The 22,503-nt window shown below is 43.3% G+C and overlaps 1 protein-coding gene across 7 annotated transcripts in view; it reads right to left on the bottom strand.

Moving 5' to 3' along the window:
• Nucleotides 1-22,503, bottom strand: part of THRB (thyroid hormone receptor beta) — a 379,016-nt gene that overhangs the window by 98,432 nt on the left and 258,081 nt on the right. For all 7 annotated transcript variants that reach the window (XM_044252564.1, XM_044252561.1, XM_044252560.1 and 4 more), the window contains one exon: nt 7,668-7,731. In XM_044252564.1, coding sequence (XP_044108499.1) covers nt 7,668-7,689 — 22 coding nt within the window. In that variant the 5' untranslated portion in view covers nt 7,690-7,731. The remainder of the gene's footprint in view (nt 1-7,667; nt 7,732-22,503) is intronic.

A 22,503-nucleotide genomic window follows, 5' to 3' on the forward strand; every position in this document is an offset into this window, starting at 1 on the left:
ATATGTTGCATTTCTATACACTAATAATGAGAGAGATGAAGGAGAAATTAAGAAGTCAATCTCATTTACAATTGCACCTAAAACAATTAAGATACCTAGGAATAAATCTAACTAAAGACGCAAAGGATCTGTATTCGTGTATAGAACATTTGTGAAAGAAATTGAGGAAGACACAAAGAGATGGAAAATGTTCCATGCTCATGGGTTGGAAGAACAAATATTATAAAAATGTCTATTCTACCTAGAGCAATCTATACATTCAATGCTATCCCTATCAAAATACCATCAACTTTTTTTGATTCATTCAAATCCCTATCAAAATATCATTCAACTTTTTTCAAATTTGTATGGAACCAGAAAAGACCCTGAATAGCCAAAGGAAGATTGGAAAAACAAAATAAAAACCAAAGCTGGTGACATCACAATCCCAGACTTCAAGCTCTGTTACAAAGTTATACTCATCAAGATGGTATGGTACCGGCACAAAAACAGACACAGAGGTCAATGGAACAGAACAAAGAACCCAGAAATGGACCTTCAACTCTATGGTCAGCTAGTCTTTGACAAAGCAGGAAAGAATATCCAACAGAAAAAAGACAGTCTCTTCAACAGATGGTGTCGGGAAAATTGGACAGTCACGTGTAGAAGAATAAAACTGGACAATTTCCTTAGACCATACACAAAAATAGACTCAAAATGGATGAAAGATCTCAGTGCGAGACAGGAATCCACCAAAATCCTAGAGGAGAACACAGGCAGCAACTTCTGTGACCTTGGGTGCAGCAACTTCTTGCTAGACACGACTCCAAAGACAAGGGAAAGAAAGAAAAGAATGAACTACTGGGACTTCATCAAGATTAAAAGCTTTTGCACAACACAGGAAACAGTCAACAAAACCAAAAGACAATCTAGAGAATGGGAGAAGATATTTGCAAATGTCTTATGAGATACAGGGGTGGTATCCAAAATCTATAAAGAACTTAATAAACTCAATACCCAAAGAACAAATTATCCAATCAAGAAATGGGTAGAAGACATGAATAGACAAAGAAGATATCCAAATGGCCAACAGACACATGAAAAAAGGCTGAACATCACTTGGCATCAGGGAAATACAAATCCAAACCAAAATGAGATCCTACCTCACACCATTCAGAATAGCTAAAATTAACAAGGTAAGAAACAAAAGTAAACAAGATGGAACTGGGAGGGAGACAAACCATAAAAGACTCTTAATCTCAGAAACAAACTGAGGGTTGCTGGGGGATGGGGGAGGGGAGGGATAGGGTGGTTGGGTTATGGACATTGGGGAGGGTATGTGCTACGGTGAGTGCTGTGAAACGTGTAAGCCTGACGATTCACAAGCCTGTATCCCTGGGGCAAATAATACATTATATGTTAATAAAAATAATTTAAAAAAAAAGAAAACAATTGGAGAAAAAAAAAAACACAAGGTAAGAAACAACATATGTTGGTGAGGATGTGGAGAAAGGGGAACCCTCTTACACTGTTGGTGGGATTGCAAGCTAGTGCAGCCACTCTGGAAAATAGTATGGAGGTTCCTCAAAAAGTTGAAAATAGAGCTACCCTACAACCCAGCAATTGTGCTGCCAGGTGTTTAAAGATACAAACGTAGTGATCTGAAGAGGTACATGTACCCCAATGTTTATAGCAGCAATGTACACAATAACTGAACTATGGGAAGAGCCCAGACAGGTGTCCATCAACAGATGAATGGATAAAGAAGATATGGGGTGTACACACACACACACACACACACACACGCGCACACACAATGGAATACAACTCAGTCATATAAAAAACCTGAAATCTTCCTTTTGCAATGACATGGGTGAAACTATAGGGTATTATGATAAGCAAAATAAGTTAATCAAAGAAAGAAAATTATCATATGATTTCACTCATATGTGGAAATTAAGAAATACAACAGAGGAGCATATGGGAAGAGAGAGAAAAAAATAAAACAAGACAAAATCAGAGAGGGAGACAAACCATAAGAGACTCTTAAGCATAGGAAACAAATTAAGGATTGCTGGTGGGATGGGATAATTGGGTGATAGACATTAAGGAGAGCATCTGATGTAATGAGCACTGGGTATTATATACGACTGATGAATCACTGATCTTTGACTCTGAAGGGAATAATCCATTATATGTTAATTAATTGAATTTAAATTTAAAAAAAGTACTACATGTTGGAATAAGAATGCTGACTCATCACAAAGAATCCATTGAATTCTGTCCATCAATACTCACAAGAAGACTTTTATAAGCTTGACAACAAAGATATAAATTATAAAGCAACACTTAATAGAGCTTACTATATAGAAACTAAGAACTTGCATATGTCAAAAATGCCGTGCCATCATGCTTACAACTAATTTGTGAATGGTTCAAAAGAAAAATTATACAAGTGAGATGGAAAAGAATTAAGCAAAGGTGATAAAATGTTAACATTTGAGGACTCTAGGTAGAGGGTAGCTGGTGATTCTTTGAACTAATATTGCAAACTTTTCTGTTGGTATGGAATTATTTCAAAAGAAGAAAAATATAGAAAAAAAGAAGAAAAAATTTTAAAGGTCAAATATTGCCAAAAATGAAAATAAGAGACATATAATAATATTGGAAAATAGTTGTATTATTAGTGATAGACAATGAATTATTTTCTTAATGTGTAAATCATAAGAAAAATTAAATGGCACAACAGAAAAGTTAATTGAACAGGGATGTTACAAAAGTCCTTTAAGTGGCCAATCAGTATGTGTGTGTGTGTGTGTGTTTGTGTGTGTGTGTGTGTGTAGTCAAATTCATTATCAGTAAGAAAAATATAGTTTTGAAAGCCGTGATAACATTTTGTCTTATAAATGGCCTCAAAAATTAACTACCAAAAAGCCCCACATTTGGAGGATTTGTGGGAGGAAGCTGTTCTGCTGATGGGTATCTCAGCTGCTCTAATAATCTGGTTATAATCTGGCAATAGAAAAGGATTTTAAAGATGTCAGTCCCTTTAATCTAGCATTTTCTTTTACGTAGTAGAGTTTTATCCTGAGGAAATAATCAGAGGTATGAAATTACATACAATGCAATTCATTCTCGTATGATTTAAGTAACTTTATATTAAAAGTCTCACAATCAAGGACTATAACAGTAAATGTTGGATTACTAAGTAGCCATGACCAAGATCCTATTTCAGAAGAGTGTTTATTGACACTGGGAAATATTCATAATATGTACACAGTTCACATTAGTCATCTTTGAATGGTGTCATTATTTTGCTGTCAGCAACCTCCTGATTCCATGAAAAGATGATCTACTTAGGTCATGGGACATAAATACAACTGTGATTCTCTTTCTGAAGGAATGAAATGGTTATAAGGAGCATCTGGGAAGCCTAACGAACACTTGGAGAGCCACCTCTGAAGAGTGATGGGGGCTTGCAATAAAATACTGTTTTCCCAGCCTAAGTGTTTTGTTTAACTCTGAAAAACTTGTTCATTAGGATGGTCTTAGAAACAGAAAACATTGCTCCAGGATCCCTTTTTCTTAACATCCAACCTTCAATGCCCCCATGTCTTACTTTATGAAAATATGATTTATACATATTCAAATGCAAAGTATAATCTAATTGTAAAAGTAGAAGGAGAACAAGAGATGAACTGGTCTTACTTTCTCATTTAATAAGGGATTCATAGTGAGGCACCTGGGTAGTCTGTTGGTTAAGTGGCTGTTTTTGGCTTGGGTCATGATCAAATCCTGGGATCAAACCCCACATTGGGCTCCCTGCTCAGCGGGGAGTCTGCTTCTCTCTCTCCCTTTGTCATGCTCTCGCTCTCTCTCCCTCAAATAAATAAAATATTAAAAAATAGGGAATTCATAGAGAGATTAGGTGATATGCTCAGTTATTATCCTAAATATATAATAAACTGCTTATATATAATAAACTATTTCTCTACATAATGAGGAAAAATACAAAATCCACAATGAGCAGGTGGACAATAAGTATGAACAAGTGAGTGACAGATGAAGAAATACAAGTGGCCAGTAAGCATGTAAAAGAATTTCAACCTCAGAAGTAAAAAGAAATGTACTTAAAAAAAAAAAAACAACTTGTGGAATTCTTCCTTTTCCTTAACACACAACCCCAACCCCAAACAAGCAAACAATCTGACGATCATACAGAGGAAACCTTGGGTCAACAACTGAAAGCAGTCACGTCCTTGCTACCATCCCTCTCCTGGTGCCTGAGATACACTCAACAGTAATATCTTGAGAAAGAAAAAGAAAAAGGCCAACATCACAACAGGGAAGTTAAATGGACAAGCAGGCCACGAAGAAGAGGGACAGTCCGAACAACTGAATGGGGAATATTTTCTTCACATGGAAGGATTCAAAGACTTTGGCTTTGACTGGGGGCTCAACTGGATAAAAACATCAAATACTGTGCAAACTTCATGACGTATCCTAATTTTATAAAGCCAGGTTCAATGCAACCAATGCATCCTGGCTCCGCTTCTTCAGGCACATGTGGAGAAGTCCAAGTTTTTAGTTTTCTTTTCTACCAAGGCCAAAAGCCTCTAACTCCCGTATTTGAACTTTTAGGTCTTCATATTTTGCAACAAACTCCTCTATGCGGTGAATCATGGTTTTATGCAAAACCAAGCTCATTATAATGCCATAAGTGTTAGCAGAATTCCCCTCAGATTACTTAGGAAGCAGTGCTTAATTCCAGATTGATAACATGCCATATTAAGCCACTTTCTTACTTTCTTCATTAAGTATCAGTATTTTTCAATGAGTGATTTCATACAGTCCCAATTTCAAACTAGGTAGAGTAAAGCAACAAGAAAATTTTGGCAAGATCTGACTCCATTGTAGCTGATATTAAATAACCCCAGAAAATAACCAAATTTCCATTTGAGTTAATGCAAAACATACAAATTTATTAAGCATTCTGACTGAAAGAGACCGCATTCCAACAACGTGGCTCTTTTATCTGAAAATGCTGGTCAGCTTGCTTTTAGGAAAATAGATTCAGTGTTCTTATTCTTGTTCATTTAAAGAATGGTCTTATTTTCATAAAGGCTAATTGATAGCCAGTATTGCGTAACAGCAATATTACCTATTATGTTTTTCAAAGAAGAAAATATGCATATTTGCCCTTTAAATTAGGCTCCTAAAGCAAGCACTTAGTTCTGATGGCTTACAACTTTACTATGGTCTTCCACAATAAAATAAGCTCTTTAGGTTTCTTAAAATCAACACGAAGCCTGAGATCATAGCAAAAGAGAGAGGGAAAAGGATACTGTTTGGTTTCGTCCACAAGCAAGGGAGTCTCAAGTAATAATTTTCTCAGCTGAGTCCATTAACATGCACTGAGCATATGTATATGGAATAGACTGCTTTAGCAAATAGAAAACTACTGTTAGTCTCTACACTAGGAAGCAAATGCTGGGAAGCAAAAAACTCCCTCCTCTCCTGGGAGGCACCTGCAGATCCAGCTCAGCATGCGAGGAAGGATCTTGGCTTCTACAAGATCAGCGGAAAAGCTGGCTCAGTTTAGAATTGTCCTGGAGTAAGCCTAGATTCCTAGCTCAGTTCTGGAGATGAGCTGACTTGGCCTTGGGTTTCTGCTTCACAGTAAGATGGTCTGACACCTTGGACTCTAGATCAGGGGTCCACAAACTACAGTCCTTCGGCACAAGCTGACCTGTTGCCTGTTGTGTAAATAAAGTTTTGTTGAAACACATGCAAGTCATCTGTCTGTGTGCAGCCCATGGCTCTTCCAGCCGCAGGAGCAGAGCTGAGTCATTGGCAATACAAGAGATCTTTACTTTGTGGCTCCTTAAAAATAATTGCTGACTCCTGCTCTGCCAGAACCTGGGATGGACGCATATTCTGGACTCAATCTGGAACCCACCCCAAGGCAAGTGAAAGCCATGATGTTACCCACTTTTACACCAAGCTTTGCCATTTTGGTATGTTTCAGACACGAATGTTCTTTGAGACTGTATCTTTGGAGGCCTTTTTGAGTGGGCGGGTTATCATGGAGGATAGAGCCACCCCCGTATCGCACTTGATCCCACACCATCCTGTGGCAGTGGGGGAGCACTTTCCTTAGGTTTTGCAGCATGGCTTGCTGCTGTCTGATATCTGTGCTCCCAAGTGCCTGTGCCTGCAAAGACTTAGGCTTCATTCCTTCTGGCTGAGATACCCACTCCTCGGTAAACATGAAGGAGCTAGCTAAGCTTGATCTGTACCAATTTTCCATGGAACGACCAGGTTTATGACATAGAATGGGTGAGATTTAAGTGGGAGAGGATTCTGGCTGGTTTGGCAGTACAATGGAAAGGGGGTGGGTATGTTCTGATGCCTGTTCATGAGTAAAAATAGGAGGAAAGGACGAGCTGTGGTTCTGAGGCCCTCACTTACTGGTGTGAATCATTCTGGTTTGTTCCGGCACTCCATCTTTTGTGCTGCACCAAGAGCTCCAGTGTAGGTGGGTAGAAGGGCAGGGCAGTGATGCTGAGAGAGGCAGTATATGGTTATTGGGAGGCTTCCAAAATTGCAGAAGGCTGAGTGGAGCTTTACGTCACTTCAGTTTCTCAGGACTACTGGGGAGTGGATATTTGGAGGAATTTTCCTGCATGTTTAGTCTGTCATGACAGGAATGGATTATCAAAAGTCAAGCTATACCCATGGCACACAGAGGTCTATGGGCGTCTGCCCTGCTGTCATGGGAACCATATGAATGGGTGGGAGCTTGGTGCTAAGCTGGAAGGTAGATAGCAGAGCTTGTAAACTGATGGCACCTGGGTTCATTCTAGTTGGCAGATGTATTTTGATGGGCCCATGAGTGTTTGACATTTTTTAATAAGTTAATTGTTAATATTTACAAGGGGCAATATTTCATTTAAAATCTGAATTTCTAACTTCTTTCAAAAATTTGAAATCTCTGGGCATTCCGGGGCTCATCCCTACCTGTCAATGATCACCTACAGTGGAAGAATGGCTACTCTTTAGAGGGAACCCGAGTATTCCAGTTTTGTTTGTTGTTTTCCCTTATACCCAACCCATTTCCGACATTGAGGTTATCCGCCTGGCACCTGGCGCCTTTGAGTTTGCAACCCCTGCTCTCCGTGTTGCACAAAGAATTCATGCTTTTGCGACCTTATCTTCCTTGGGGGTCATTCTGTCTCCTTTGTCCCTTGCTAAGAGTTTCTACCTCAATTACCTGCTGCAGTCTAATCATATTCCGTTCTGACTCTACTGCTAAATGGAATAAACAGCCCATCTGGGGGAAGATGCCTGAACTCTAGTCATTAAGTGGATAGAGCCATTTATTATATTGATCTAAGTGAATGTAAAGAGTCAACATATCTAGTGTACAAGGGTTATCTCGGCATAGCTAAAAACTAGCCTTTTACTTATCATTTCTTCTCCATACGTTTCTGGCGATGATGCCTCTCATTGTTTCTGAAGAAGATGAAAGCTCATTTGTCGAGACGCATTCACAGGATGTATCTGCATTTAGTGATACTGGAAATAAGTGTTGCTAAGACTCTTAGGTTGGTCTTTTAGAAACCCTGTATTTCTCTCTAGGTGGAACAAAAATGAGACGTGCAAAGAAAATTTTAAAAAATAGATACCTGTCATACTGTTGGGAGTCATAGGTTAGTAATCATTCTGGACCTTTTTTTTCACTGACACCTCCTACAAAGAAAAAGACAAGAAAAAAAATACCACAGGTTATAACCTGTATTTTCCATAATGTTTTTGTTTCAAACAATATCACATGCATTAATTAGCTTGAGGCAGTTTGTTACTCTCAACTCACAACTAGGGAAATTGAAGCATTGGCGGGCTCTGTGATACGTGTAAATTTACAAGATGTTTTAATTATAATCTCAGGGTTCCTTCTATAGATACATCTTTAACATCATTATTTTTATTCAAGATTGCATGTCCTTTTTTCCATCTCAATTTCAAGAATGCTACTAGCACACTGACTTGCTGCTTTTCCTGAGAGGGGCTAGGATAGATTGGGATCTTCAGTCTAGATCCTTCCTTCTCCAAGTGAGGAGGGTCCATCTCAGATTCATGCTATGGCCTCCATCCCTGCTTCCAGCTCTCTCTGAGGCCAACCTGTGTCTCTCCAGTCCCTTTGAGGGTTTGATTCCTCAATCTTTCCTAAGAAAATAATTCCTGTGTTTACATAAGCTGTCAGGTTTCTGCCACTTGCAACCAAGAGTCTTGACTGATAACACCAATATTAAAATAAAATATTAACACAAATGTGTCCAAATAGTTTTGTTCCCTTTTTATGATCTCAAAGATGAAACTGTAAAATCCTAGTTATGTTCTTGCCATACCATCAAGTAAAAAAAAAAATCTTTGCTTTCAGAATTTCAATTGAATAGGCATATGACCTACAGAAAGGTATTGTGTATGAAGTAGAAAGTACCCAGAAACAAGAGAAGAAATCTGATTAAGGCTTTAAAAATATTGTCACCACAAAATTTAGTACGAACTTGCCTACTCAGTACTATTCTCATTCAGTATTACCATTCCCGTAACTGTGCGATTACCATTGCTAGAACATTAGTAGTATACTAGTACTGTTGTTCTCATGGTACTTTGGCATTTGGTAGTATTTACTGCTATTTTCCTTCAATGAGTTTTATAATGTAATTGCAGGAAAGTCCAATAACCCTCTTGTGTAGGCAGGGGTGTGGGGCCTCTTTTCCTGGCTGTCCTGTGACATAGCGTGGGGTCAGCGAAGCGCCCTACCCTGAGGACTGGGTACAGAGAAGGTCCACCACAGCCTGGGGCTCAACAGCTGGTCATTGAGGTCAAAGGGGAAAACAAAGTCCAAAGAGTTTAAAAATTAAGAAAGGGGCGTGTGTGTGTGTGTGTGTGTGTGGTCATGAAAGGAAACAAACTCGGTGAAGGCTTGCACTTAGTAGGTCAGTGAGGAGGAAGTATCAGGTGACGATGTGTCAGAAGGCTCCTCTCCATCCCAGAAGGGCTGAGTCATGGTCTGCACATCACTTGTTCAGCAAGTCCCACTGCTCACGGGCAGGGAAGAGTCCTCAGTGAGACCCAACGTGGTCTGCATCCTGGGACCCTCAAAGGTGAAGCTCCTCTCACAGCTTCAGCATCTCAGCACCAACTGAGGTGGAGAATGGTACGCAGTTTAGCCTCCTAGGCAAGCTCCGCTGGAATGGAGGACATTCCTTATACAGGAATCATTCATTTCTTTGGTCGATCAGTCCAGAGGCCCTAATTGAGGGGCTACTCTGCTCAGGCAGTCCCCCACGCTTTGCCCAAAGATAGCCCATGGGCCTGTCCAGCAGGTTCTGCTAATGCAGCAGGGGGAGAATCATGTTAAAAAAGGCAAGAATGTACACAGGTTTCCCCTTGGGCCTGGGATACAAAGGGGGCAGAGATCACTTTTACCTGGGACTATCCAGACAGGCTTCTCAGTAGAGGTGATCTGGACCTTCTCTCTTCTTCACTAGGCCTTTCCACAGGTCATGATTTAATGCTTTCTTCTCATTCTAGTGCTCGAGGCACAGGGATCACTCTAAGTTATTATTATTTTTTTTGAAAGATTTTATTTATTTATTTGACAGAGAGAGACACTGTGAGAGAGGAAACACAAGCAGGGGGAGTGGGAGAGGTAGAAGCAGGCTTCCCGCAGAGCAGGGAGCCTGATGTGGGGCTCGATCCCAGGACCCCGTGATCATGACCTAAGCAGAAGGAAGATGCTTAATGACTGAGCCACCCAGATGCCCCCACGTAATTTTTTTAACTAATGCAGTTTTAAGGAGAGTTTGAATACTAATTTGAGCTTTTAAAGCTGCATTGCTACCGAGCCAAAGCAGACCAGTCAGAGGGCTACAGCAGGTCTAAGGGAGAGATGAAAGCAGCAAGAACTAGGATGGTGACTGCGGAGGGTGAGGGACTCCAGTGACATTAAGGAAGTAGAAATAGTAAGACACTGGGATGGATGCTATTTGGGCATTTAATACTGGGCTAAAAACCAGGAATACAAATAGGTTAAGATAGAGGCTATTGGCCCTCAAGGAATTTATAATCCATTTTACCAGCTGTCTCGGAAGGCAGAGCCCGCTGGCCCGGAGCGGCTAAACATACCAACCGCATACACGGTGTGCCAAGAGGTGGTATGGAGAATCGCTCAAGGCCGTGCCTTCTTCCGCCCACTTATCACTCTCAGTCCAATGCCATGTCCCTTAGGTGAAGCTCGTTCCCCTTGCAAGAATGGAAAAGTGGACATTCACCTCCAAAACACCTAAAATGCATTTATATTTAAAAACATACAAATGATGGAGAAGTTGTTATTGAGTTATCTGAAACTGGAAAGCATACAGCATTATTACAAACATGTAAGAAGTAGGTCCAGGGACTCTGGGAGACACTGAGCTCCATGCAACCTACTGTGAGCTCAGAGACCATCTTGGACTGTGTGGATGGAAATGTAGCCTGTAGGACAACAGCCAGGCCATGTCTGGGCTGCTATATTTTAAGAGAAAGCCTCAAGTAGAATGTTCAGGCTGATGGAAACCACATCTTAAAGAAACCTAGAAGGCAGTCACATGAAGGTTAGGGGATGATCTTCGAATATCTGAGGAGCTGTTATGTGGAAAGTGTTCAGGGTGTTAGAGGACAGAGGATAGCTGGAGAGGTGCTGCTGGGGACCCATGAGGGAACAGGGGACTTTCTCTGTTCGACAGTAGGTGCACATCTCCAGGCAGGAGAAATTGTACAAAGGTGCACCTTCTCCCGACCTCGGGCTGCTCTTGTTCTCAGGACAGATCAAGCCTCTCTTGAGAAGACCAGTGTCTTTATTCTGCAACAAAGTGGGTGCCAGGTGTGTGACATGGTTCTGGGGATTTGCTAAAGGCCTGCTCCATGCTTCTCCTTAAAGTTCTTCTCTAAAGCTTCATTCCTTTAGCTCTGCAGATCTCAATTGCTCGGGGGTGGAGGTGGGGGGCACTCTGGTCTACTTAAAGAATATAATGAAAGTTACAGTCCCTTTCTCTTGAAAGATGGGTAGACGATTTGGCAAATATATTCAGACTTAAAATGGTAGTACAAATACAACCTATTGAATAGGATGAAAAGGAGACCCGCTGTTAGGAGTTAGTTGGACAGTTAGGTAGTCAGAGCCAGGGTCCCCAATAAGAAAGTATGGAGTCAGGACAGCTAAAACAGCATTAACATCTTGCTTTGCAGCTTAGACAGGACCTCACTAGCATTCTGCTTTGCAGTCTTTGCAGAAATGACTTCTGCAAAATGTCCTACAATTAAGACAATTAACCACAAAGCACTTGTCACTATCACAGCCAAGGGGCAATTAAGACATAAGCTCTCAGATGTCAGCAGAAGAGACCATTAGCATATGGACATTAACCTAATAGGTAGACAGATAGGTGACCAAAGCCCTGATTGGTACAACACAGCACACCCTGATTGCTTAAGATAGTTTCGCAAAAGAGCTCATAAAACCCCCTCAACATAGAAACTCCAAGGACAACCCTCTTGTGTCCCCTCCAACTTCAGGAGCTTTGCATTCTTGCTCAATACAATTTGTTTTACTGCCCACCACTCTTCGGATCTACTTCTACATTCTTTGAAGTGGCATGACCAAGAACCATGGGCAGTAAAGGCAGAGAAATCTTCCAGTGTGAGCTATTTTTGGTCAGGGGCAAAGCAAATGGGACCTACAAGTAGTAGATCTCTTTGTGGGTGGAAGAAAGATGGGTTTCAGAAAAGCAAGGCTAGAGGCTAAAGAGGAATTCTTTAACCCCAGGATTGGTCTAGGGCTACTCCATTTATGCCATCAGACACCTTCACAAGCTCTAGATCATTTGAGATGAATTATTCATGTTGCCTGCTCCTGGAGGGCTTAGGTGAAGAACCAGCATGTACCTTAGCAGCAGAAGAGTTGACCAGAGGGATAAAAGATGCAGTTGGAAGCACTGAGGAAAGTGTGATTAATTCTATCTATATGAGGAGGACCAACAGTGACATTTGAGCTTGGCTTTGAAAAATGAGCCAGGATATTTTCCAGGAGAAGAATAAAGAGTATGGCCCATGATCAACAAAAGAACAAAATGTAGAGCATCTTGGCACAGGATACATGATTTGGGGTGGGGAGGGAAAAGAACATTCCCAAGAAAGAAGCTGCAAATACACTTAAGGGCCAGATGTGGAGGGTCTTGAAAGGTTTGCCACGGAAATCAGACTTCATCATAAGGGAAATAGGGAGCTAGGGAAGATTTTGAAAAGAAAGACCCAAGCTGAGAAAGGTAAGTCTGCTGTAGTGTGGAGAGGACTCCTCAGGAGCCAAACCCCTTTGGTGGCACCTCTTTGTGCAGAATCACTGCTATTTTTTTTTTTTTCCTGTCTCAGTGTTCAAGGTCGCAAAGCTAGACTAAGGCCAGAGAGAACACCTCTAACTCTATCCTGGAAAACCCCAGTGCAGTTGCCCAGACTGCACAACATTTTGTCCCCTTGTGTTTCCTTTTTTCTATAGAAATGACAACATTAAATGGACAACGGTAAAAATTACCCCTTGAAAAATCTTTCCATATGGACCCAGTGAGTCATTGCTTATATAGTCTGTACATAACTAACATGAAACCCCACATCTCCCTCTCGTCTTTACATCAACCTTTTTGAGGAGTGTGCTGGTAGCCTTTTCAAGGCCATCCTTCTTAGTGTGCTTCTCCTTGGAGCTCTCAGGTACCAGAGTATCATGTGGCCTGATGCATCAGAACAGTGAGATAAGAGCTGCCTGGGGGGCTCCGGTCGTTAGGCTTCTGCCTTCGGCTCAGATCATGGTCCCAGAGTCCTGGGATTGAGCCCCGCGTCGGGCTCCCTACTCATCAGGAAGTCTGCTTCTCCCTGCCTTTCTCCCGCTCTCTCCCCCTGCTTGTGCTCCCTTTCTCTCTCTCTCTGTAAAACAACAACAACAACAACAACAACAACAACAAACAAACCCCCAAACAAAACAGTGAGATATATAGGACTTATCTGTTAACACTTGAACAGGGGCCTCATGGGCTGTCCAAGGAAGCCATGAGTGTACTGGGGGGTGGGTTGGGGTAACATTCACAGGCAAATCTCTTGATTCAGTTCAGAATGTCAGATACCTGACATGAATGTTAGGTTACCACAGACTCTAAGCTGCGACCATTAACGCCAGGAAGGCTCTCAAGGGAGGACACGCCCACCCTCTCACCTGACATTGGCACCTGACACAAACATAGATAATTCATTCTTCCTAAATAGAAGGATTTTAGAGGTCATATCAATATGAGTGGAGGGCAATGCTTGCAGATGTGTCTTGAAGTTGTGTTAACCTAGCAAACAATTGCTTTTACTATGTTTATTTGGTATTGTGGGGCATAGGGCACTATTGGACTTTATGGGATGGGACCAGAGCCCCCTCCCCCACTCGGTCCCCACTCTGGCCTTGTCATTACTCTGTGGCATCTGGAAGCACAGCTGGGTGAAGGCAAATGGCTGTCCCTTCAGAGTGGTCTGAACCTCATGCAAGGAAGACAATGAGGTTGTGAGTATCCACCAGGAGCCTTGCGCCCCCATTTTGAACATCTTTGAACATCTTCTGGAGTTTCCCTCTCTATCCTCTGACCCTTATAGGGAAGGGTCCATTTCCATCAAAACTTTGACTCTGACATTTGGGAAACATTTTTTTTTTTAAAGATTTTTTAATTTATTTGTTTGACAGATAGAGATCACAGGTAGGCAGAGAGAGAGAGAAAGAGAGAGAGGAGGAAGCAGGTTCCCTGCTGAGCAGAGAGCCCGATGTGGGGCTCTATCCCAGGACCCTGGGACCATGACCCGAGCCGAAGGCAGAGGCTTTAACCCACTGAGCCACCCAGGCACCCCTGGGAAACATTTTTAAGAACAAGTTCAAGCCCAGGTATAGAGGAAAGACCTCCAGAGTGGGCATCATTGGGCATCATTCCAGATGCTTTCTCAACTCAGTAGGCTGGCCTACTGAGACGGCTCCTTACCTCTCTGAGTTTCATTTGTAAAATGATGTCAAAATCACCACCCTTCAGGGTTATGATGAGGACCAAGGGGATTTAAAAATGCTTTGTAGATTTAAAAGTAGGACATCAACATAAGGTTTTGGAAGATTTCACTACTATTGTAGTCACTATTATGATCTACTGATCTCCTAGCCAGGCCCAATCATCCCTATGTTGTGAGAAATTGGAACTGCTATCTGGCCTCTGCTTTGAGGTTACCCTGAGATGGTTTAAAGACTTACAACAACACAGAAATCCACCTCCCTAGATCCTATCATCACCAAGATAAAATGGAGGTGAAATTTCTCCTTTCTTTCATCTGCCATTCTCCTCTTTCTAGACTTAATTTTACCTTTTGGGAATTTTCTTTCCTTTCAAGGTTACCTTTCACGGTCACTTAAATTTGTTATGGGGAACAAAGAAGGTTGGGTACCCAGATGAATTTGTCCCCAAGTCCATAACTTCCTAAATCAGCCCCAGTTGTCCTTTGCTGAGGTCTTTGTATTTTAACAGTAAATCTAGGTTCCAGTGAAGTGAATATATAATGGTTGAATATATGATGATAGTGATAAGAGGTCAAATAGAAGAGAATAGAGGCAAGGCATAATTCAAATCATACCACACCGTTATTCACCTTTTATACCTGGTAAAACTAACCCTACTTGGCAGTGTTGTGCAAGAAAAAAATCAATAAGAGGAACAATTGGAAAAGCCAGCACAGTTAGATTGGGAATGGGCTGATTAAAATGGAACACAAAGCTGCAATATAGATGTGGAAAAAAGTAGTAGCTTATACTTGTGCTGTGGCCCAGACGTTAGTTGGAGTGGATCACCTCTAGGGGCAGAAGGAAGGGACAAAATTCCTCTGCTGGATGTGGTGGGCAAGCAACTAGGGTCCCACGTAGGGGACATCAGCAAATGACTATTGAATGGCAAAGCTATAGTTTTCATTTGGGATTTTCGGCAGTCACTGAGAAGTTTGGAGAGTGAGATAATACAACCAGGATCTGTGATTGAAACTGAGCCTAATTTGCTGCGGCTGACTTTTTTGTTCTTGGTAAAATGATTAGCCTTGATGCCTACCCCACCCACCTCTTTTAATTCATATCCAACAATCTCCTTGCGAGGCTCATTACTGCTCTTCGTTTTAACCTATGTTCATGCCAGATACTTGTCCCTTTCGCTCTCTCTCTCTTCCATTCTTTTTCCTTCTCTCTCCCAGGTAAAGTCACTGCAACATGGAAAGAGTGTGGGTCCTGCCAGTTACCAACAGAATAAGTCAGGGGATGTTCAAAGTCAAGAGTCACTGTTCTCAGGGTGGGGACAAGGTCATCCACCTCAAAGTGGAATGTTGACCCATGGTGGTATTCTTCAATTCTCACGTGCTAGGTTCTGGGGCCACAGCCTGAGTAAAATCCTGTTTTCTGCTTTGAGGACTAAGTAGTAGGCAATGGTAGGAATGGGGTTCTTGGGCTTAGACTGAGGTTTAAAACAAAACCCGCCTGTGAATCTAAAATCATCTGTTACATTCACTTTATCATCACCTTGAATGGAACTCGGAACAATTTGTAGCCACATAACGTAGTGACAAGAAAGTCAAGAAGAAAACAGCCAGTAGAAGTTTTAGGAGAATCAACTTGACGCCGCCTAGGTTTACAGCGCACTTGCCTCCAAGCTTCCTTTCTCTGCAGGGGGACCATCATCTCTGAACGTTTCTCAGAGAAGAAGCTTGTCTCTTAAGAGGAAGCAGATGGGTGGTTTGAGGAAACATCTGACACAGCAGGAGAAACAGCTTCAAGAGAGGCCCTGTTGGCCAAAGCAAGCAGTTAAAACTGCCTCTACTGACACCTGGTGGAGAATAGGTTAGCTTCCCTGTGCCAAGGGAAATAAAGTACGTGTGCTTGTGTGCTTATGTGCTTGTGTGCTTGTGTGCTTGTGTGTGTGTGTGTGTGTGTGTGTGTGTGTGTTGAAGGCACTGGAAACGAATTCATCATGGCAGGGGAATTAAATAACTCCCGAGGAATGAGGATACCACGCAGAACCACCAGATGCTTGAATATATAATTGTGGTTAGGTGACTCACTAAGACACATGCATGAAAAACAACAAACGAGAATGTGAATATAAAACATTAGGACTGAAGCAAATGACTTATTATTGATTTCTTACAAGTGTTTGATGATGAATAAGGCAACAACAACCAACAAGAACTTACTTCCTGCACCTGTCTCCCCACTCTCCAGACCCTGGACAGTGTTTGACAGAGGGAACATCTACATCCTGGGAAGATGGCGCCGCCCAGACTGGGCTTGTGCTCTCTGTCTCTGGAATATGCCGTGAGCTCCTTGTAGATTTTTTTTTTTTTAAAGATTCTATTTATTTATTCGACACAGCGAGAGAGAGAGGGAGCGAGAGAAGGAACGCAAGCAGGGGGAGTGGGAGTGAGAGAGGGAAAGGCAGCCTTCCGGCTGCACGGGAAACCCGATGCGGGGCTTGATCCCAGGACTCAGGGATCATGACCTGAGCCAAAGGCAGATGCTTATCGACTGAGCCACCCAGGTGCCTAATCTTGCAGAATTTTAATGCTCAGGGAAAAATACTCATCTTTCCTAAGGAGGTCTTAGGAAGACTGATTTGCCCCTGAAATTACTTTAAGAGGAAAAGCGAATTCTCCTAACAAATATCGTTATCATTGTTTACCACTTCTTAAATGCTAAGTGGTGGGAGGTGAAGGGGGGACTATGTTACACAGTTCCTGCGGAAAGATAATTCACACACTTTACATTGTCTCCATTCTCCCCTTCCTTGGGTTCCTGTTTGATGCTGCTTGATGAAGGTCCTTTGGGCCAACTTTATTGGTAAAGGCAATGGTTTCTTGTCCAGTGTCATGTGCATAGGACAGCACACACAGCTTTTTTTGGATTTTACCTTTTAACAATCTGTTTTAAAGGCGATTTTCAGGAATACACTAGAGCAATTACTAGTTCAAATTTGTATGAATGAATCCATTGCACTTAAGTCATAAAGGAAGGGCTGGGGCACCGAATGAGAATTTAGCCTTGTTATTTCAAAATAAGGACAGGAACCATAGGGAAGGGTTGAGGCAGGGAGCTGGGAGGGCAGATCCCGGTGGGAGACAAGAAGGAAAAGCCCCTGAAAGATTCATGTAGTTCTAATTTTCTTAGGTTTTTTATTCCTTGGTATTTAGGTTAAAGTTAGAATGTATATTTCTTCAAATGCGCTGACTCGAATATAGGATTCTGGGAAGAAAAAGTGTGGAAGTCCACATATCCCTCCTCCTGGTGTTCTGGGACACAGAGATCCCGACTCTCTCCGTTCATGGCACCATTCCTGTTTCAGTGATTTGTTCACAGTGGCCCCAGGTCAAAAGAAACAAACTTTCTATTTTTTTTTTAAGATTTTATTTATTTGACAGACAGAGATCACAAGGAGGCAGAGAGGCAGGCAGAGAGAGAGGAGGAAGCAGGCTCCCCACTGAGCAGAGAGCCCGATGCGGGGCTCGATTCCAGGTCCCTGAGATCATGACCTGAGCCGAAGGCAGAGGCTTTAACCCACTGAGCCACCCAGGTGCCCCAAACTTTCTATTTTTTAAGTAATAAGATCCAAACAGCCTAACAGTAGTGTGTGGTGTCTGACAGGCGTTGCTGGGTTTCCATGGCGTAATCACGGGTCTGCCATGGCACTCCCAGGGTGTCTTGAGCATGAACACAATTGTGGGGGTAGGTCGCCCTACTGTCACTCTCTTATCCCCTGATGCCATTCCCCTGCTACTGTGAGTGGCTAGGAGTCACTGGACAGCCCTACTCTTTTATGTCCTGTCTGATTTCACAGGCCTGCAGAGAATGCTCTGCCCCTCCCTCTTGCCGTCCTTCCCGACGGTGGCAAAATCATGGCCACCAAGGTTTATCCAAAGTGCACAGCTAATCAAAAACCATTAGCTATGGACCAGAGAACACATTTTAAAAAAGTGGCAACAAATCCATTGCACCTTACCAGTGGACTTCTTGTACTCAAGCCACCCTCTTCCCCCTCTCTTGGCTCAGGTGCTTCTTTCCTTAGCTTCTCAAAGTGTGGCCCCCAGACCAGCAGCATCTCCCAGGAATGCTGTAGAATGCAGATGCTCAGGACCTAACCCAGATTCACTAAATCAGAAACTCCGAGGGTGGGGCCAGCAGCTGTGTTTTTGACAAGCCCTCCAGGCGATGAGTCTGGTGTATGCAGGAGTTCCAGAACCTCTCATGGCTGTCCAGCCTCCCTGCACTTGCCTGCTCATTACCCAAGATCAGAAGCTAAAAGGGAGGGACCACCCCTTCCTGTCCCCACCCGCCAGCCCAGGGATCAGCACGAGGCAGGTACTCAAGACACACTTGTTGGTGACTGAAGCTAAGGCAGCTCTTCTTCCTGATCAGGAGGGTAAACACTCTGGCCCGGCCTGCACCTCCGAGAGGGTGCCGACGCTGCATCTAAATCATCTCGCATTTCTGCTGGGTTGTATTTCCCATATTTATAAATCAGCTTTCCCTAAATCCTCTCCAAGATTTTTACATTCCTTCCAGCTCAGGAAGCCAAAAACGAGATGCCATGATTTAGCCAGTGTGTTTCCCGCTGGTGAGCGGGGAGGGCATTTCTGTATGTTTCTTAAATTCCATCCTCCAAGCATTGTGATTATTTTCTGAACAATAGAATGAGATTGCTGATTCATGCTCCGCTCACGGCGGCTCCAGGCATCTTTTTTTTCCCCGCTGTACTTGTGCCGATATAACACAATAATGTTCTATTCATCTCTCTGAATTAAAAACGCCAACAGCTCAGATATGCAACTGAGGGGTTCCCCCCCTCACCTTATTTAAAGGCTTCCCACAAATAACACATTTTGAAATATTATATGGCATTCACTATGAGCCATTTGGCTTGGGCAAGGATGGTCAGCCCTTATCTTTTCACCAGCCACTCCCTGCACAATGCCAGGCACACCGCAATTATACAGCTGAATGAGTCACCTACTCACTTCCTGAGGTTCAAACCTTATCCTTCTATTCTGTCCTGATAGATGACAACAAGCCCTCTGTCAAGTGCGGAGAGAAAGCCCAGTTCTCACATTCAGGCTCATGTTTGGATCCAGTCAAAGAAGGGGACCGACATCCTCAAGTTCATGCAGCCTCAGCCTGCTGGCACACTTCCTGCTCTTCCCGTCCTGGCCTTCCTGCAGCCGTGAGGTCTCTGCTCCCCTCTCTGCTCAGCCATGCCAGGGGTGGCCAGGGCCAGCTGTGAATTTTTGTTTCCCAGCTGCAGAGTGGAACTGCTGAGACGGCTTCGAGCTCCTAAAACACTAATATCAACCGGAGCCGCGTAATGAGTCACCTGGGTGGGTTTTCAAAGTTCCAGTGCCCAGTGTGTAGCCTCAACCAGTTTGATCTCAGGCCTCAGTTTTGTAAAGCCGCCCAAGGGGTTTAGATGTGCAGCCGAGGTTGAGCACCACTGCTCTAAAATAGTGTCTGGGGGCACCTCCCTATTCTGCTCTTGCTCCATTTGGATCTCCTTTCAACACGGTGGTCGGAGTGGTCCTTTGGGAATATATAAGTCAGCAGGTGAGCTCTCTGCTCGAAAAGCTGCTGGGACGCCCATTATCTGCCCCTTTTGACTCTCTGCCATCGTCTCCTACTTTGCTCCCTACTTCAGCTTCACCAACCCTTTGCTTTCCTGGAATATGTTATCCTTGCCCCCACCAGAGAGAGTTTGCATGGGCATTCTTCCTCTGCCTGAAATGCTTGACCCCCAACACCCGCTCAGGTCCCTCCCTCACCTCCACTAAGTCTTGCAAACCTTAACTTCGCAGAGATGCCTACCTTGACCGCCTGCTCCTTGCTGACTTGCCCTTCTCTGTGCACTGGCTTCCCCACTCCCCTCATCCTGCTCTAGTCTTGCATTTCCCACAGTATGTAGCATGTCTTAATATGCTGCACACCTTACTTCTTTTCTTCTTGTTACTTATTGTTCTGTCTCCCCATGCTAAGAGGTCAGCTCCTTGAGGCCAGCGGTCTTTGTCTTGTTCACCCATTTCCCCAAGTGCTCAGATAGTGTGTGGCACAGGGTAGACCCTTAATAAATACTCTTGAAATGAAGAACTATGTTCTCTTCCGTAGGTGGTGGTGGAGACGGGGGCTGAATGGAGGAGGGAAAGCTCAGTGAGGCATGAAGAAAATGAATTTTCTCAAAAATGACAGATTTTGAGGGAACACTTATCATTTGATTCTAATTATAAGTCAAGGGAAGGGACCGCTAGGCGATGTCTAGGTTAAAAAAAAATCACACAGAGACAGAAAGCTGAAGGGTGGTTATCTCGGGCGGGGCAGTAGGGGTGGGTGGCGGGTTGGCTCAGGGACGGGAGTGACTGCTAATGGGGCAAGTGCTCTTTGGGGGTGATGGAGATGCCCTAAGAGGAGATTAGGGTCAGAACTGCACGACTCTGTAATATACTAAAATCCGCTGAATTGTACACTTTCAGTGGGAGGACTCTGTTGCGTGAATTATGTCTCAATAAAACTGTTAAAAATGCATACTTAACGGAAGCATCCTACAGTGTCATATCTAAAGCTCAAAAAGAAAAAGCTGTTATTATTTCTTATCAGTCATCTGGATTTTCTCTGGCTTGAGTTTGGAATCAGAGCTAGGATAGACTTCGTAGCCCTCATGGGTTGTCAGAGACATCTATTAGTCAGTAAAGAATGCAAACCATATTTTTGAGCAAGGTTTAACGCAAGAGTAATTTATTTGGATTAAAAGCCTTTCCCTTAATAACTTCCACACCTCCCCAAATTCTGGTCTTTTTCAGGACCAGCAGTTTTGGAAAGCAAGCAGCCACTTTGTGTGCAACAGAGCTTCGTACAGATGGACACTTTGGAACTTGTAATGCCAAGAAAGACTTTAGCTATGTTGACATTTACCATCTATGGATGACCACTTATTCCACACAGAGTTCTCTTTGTCTGTAGCTGTGGACTGAAATGCTGCTTGGCCAGCAGCCCTGTAAACTTCTTTCAACTCACTGATGTTCTGGTTATCTATGAACATGTATGGAACAATAACAGCATGTTATGATTAAAGTGATGGATAGCAACAGCTCAATGGGGGCCATGATCCCTCCCCCGGGGAGCTCAAGAGCAAGCCCTGTTAGGCTAAGAAGGGCGAAACCTTCCTTCCACTCACCTGCCCATTTCTCTGCTCACCATCTTGACATGAGCTTGCTAAGCACAGAGCATCTGGTTGAAGGTCAGGATGTCAGGCTGCTCAGAGTCCTGCCTTCAACCATTTCACCAGGCAGTCCCTAAGATGTGATTAAGGGTGTGGGGACTGCTTGGGGACTGCTAGGTCTCCAGGAAATTCCCGAGGACACAGCCAATATCTCATCAATAGCCAAGTGAAGGGAAGAGACATTTACAGCTGTTTTCTGCTCATTGATGAAACAATGGGTTAGAAAGACAGAGAAACTTGCCCTGTTTCTCCCAGCTGGTGAGAGGAGGAGTTGGGATGTGAAACCAGAGCAAGTGTTCTTGATTGCTGAGACACTGCTTCCCACCCGCCATATGCACATCCCTCAGCTGGGTGCCATGATGGGCACAGGGATGACTAAGCCCTCCTCGTTCCCTCTGCCAGCACTGCCCAGTGACAGAGATGACAGAACATAATTTTAACTAGAGGATGTCATGTTTGGTACTCTCCTAGAAGTGCAAAGGGCCATGGAAGTAAAGTACATGCGGGAGAAAGAGTTACCAAAAAACCCCAACTCTTCAAAACATAGATGCTCTGCAAATCATTATGCCATCCTTGCAGTGGAGGTCACGTCAGTCTTCCTGGTCTAGATCCAGCTGTGAACTGAGGTTGTGCATAGGGTGGGTGACTGGGCTAAAAGTATTCTGAATGTGCAATCTGGAGGCTTGGACAGAGTGTCTACATCAGCCTGTTTTAGTATCCTTTGTACGCTTTCCTATGGGGAAAAGACAGTATGTCTCTTACAGAGATGTTACGAAGATTAAATGAGTTGATAGAAGAGAAGTGTGCATTTACCACGTGCCACCCACAAGCTAGGCCTGTGTTCATGACTCTGGAGTTCCTGTCTCTGTCACATGTAGGATGGGCCCTTAGGTGTAGTAAGTGCCTCAGTAAATGTGAGTTGTTATTGTTATGTCTCATTAATCATAGATTCTAGAAAATTGGTTAACGGCATAGGGTTCTGGCCATTCTGTTGCACATTGAGAGAGGAGCTGGCAGGCTCTCTTCCTGAGGTGACTGAGGTGGATGGAAAGGGAGTCAGGGAGAAGAGGGTTCACTGAGTGTCATTGCCATCTGGGGAGAACTTGGTTTACTCCATACAATATTA

This window comes from Neovison vison, chromosome 6, assembly GCF_020171115.1.
Source record: "Neovison vison isolate M4711 chromosome 6, ASM_NN_V1, whole genome shotgun sequence".
Taxonomy (NCBI): domain Eukaryota; kingdom Metazoa; phylum Chordata; class Mammalia; order Carnivora; family Mustelidae; genus Neogale; species Neogale vison.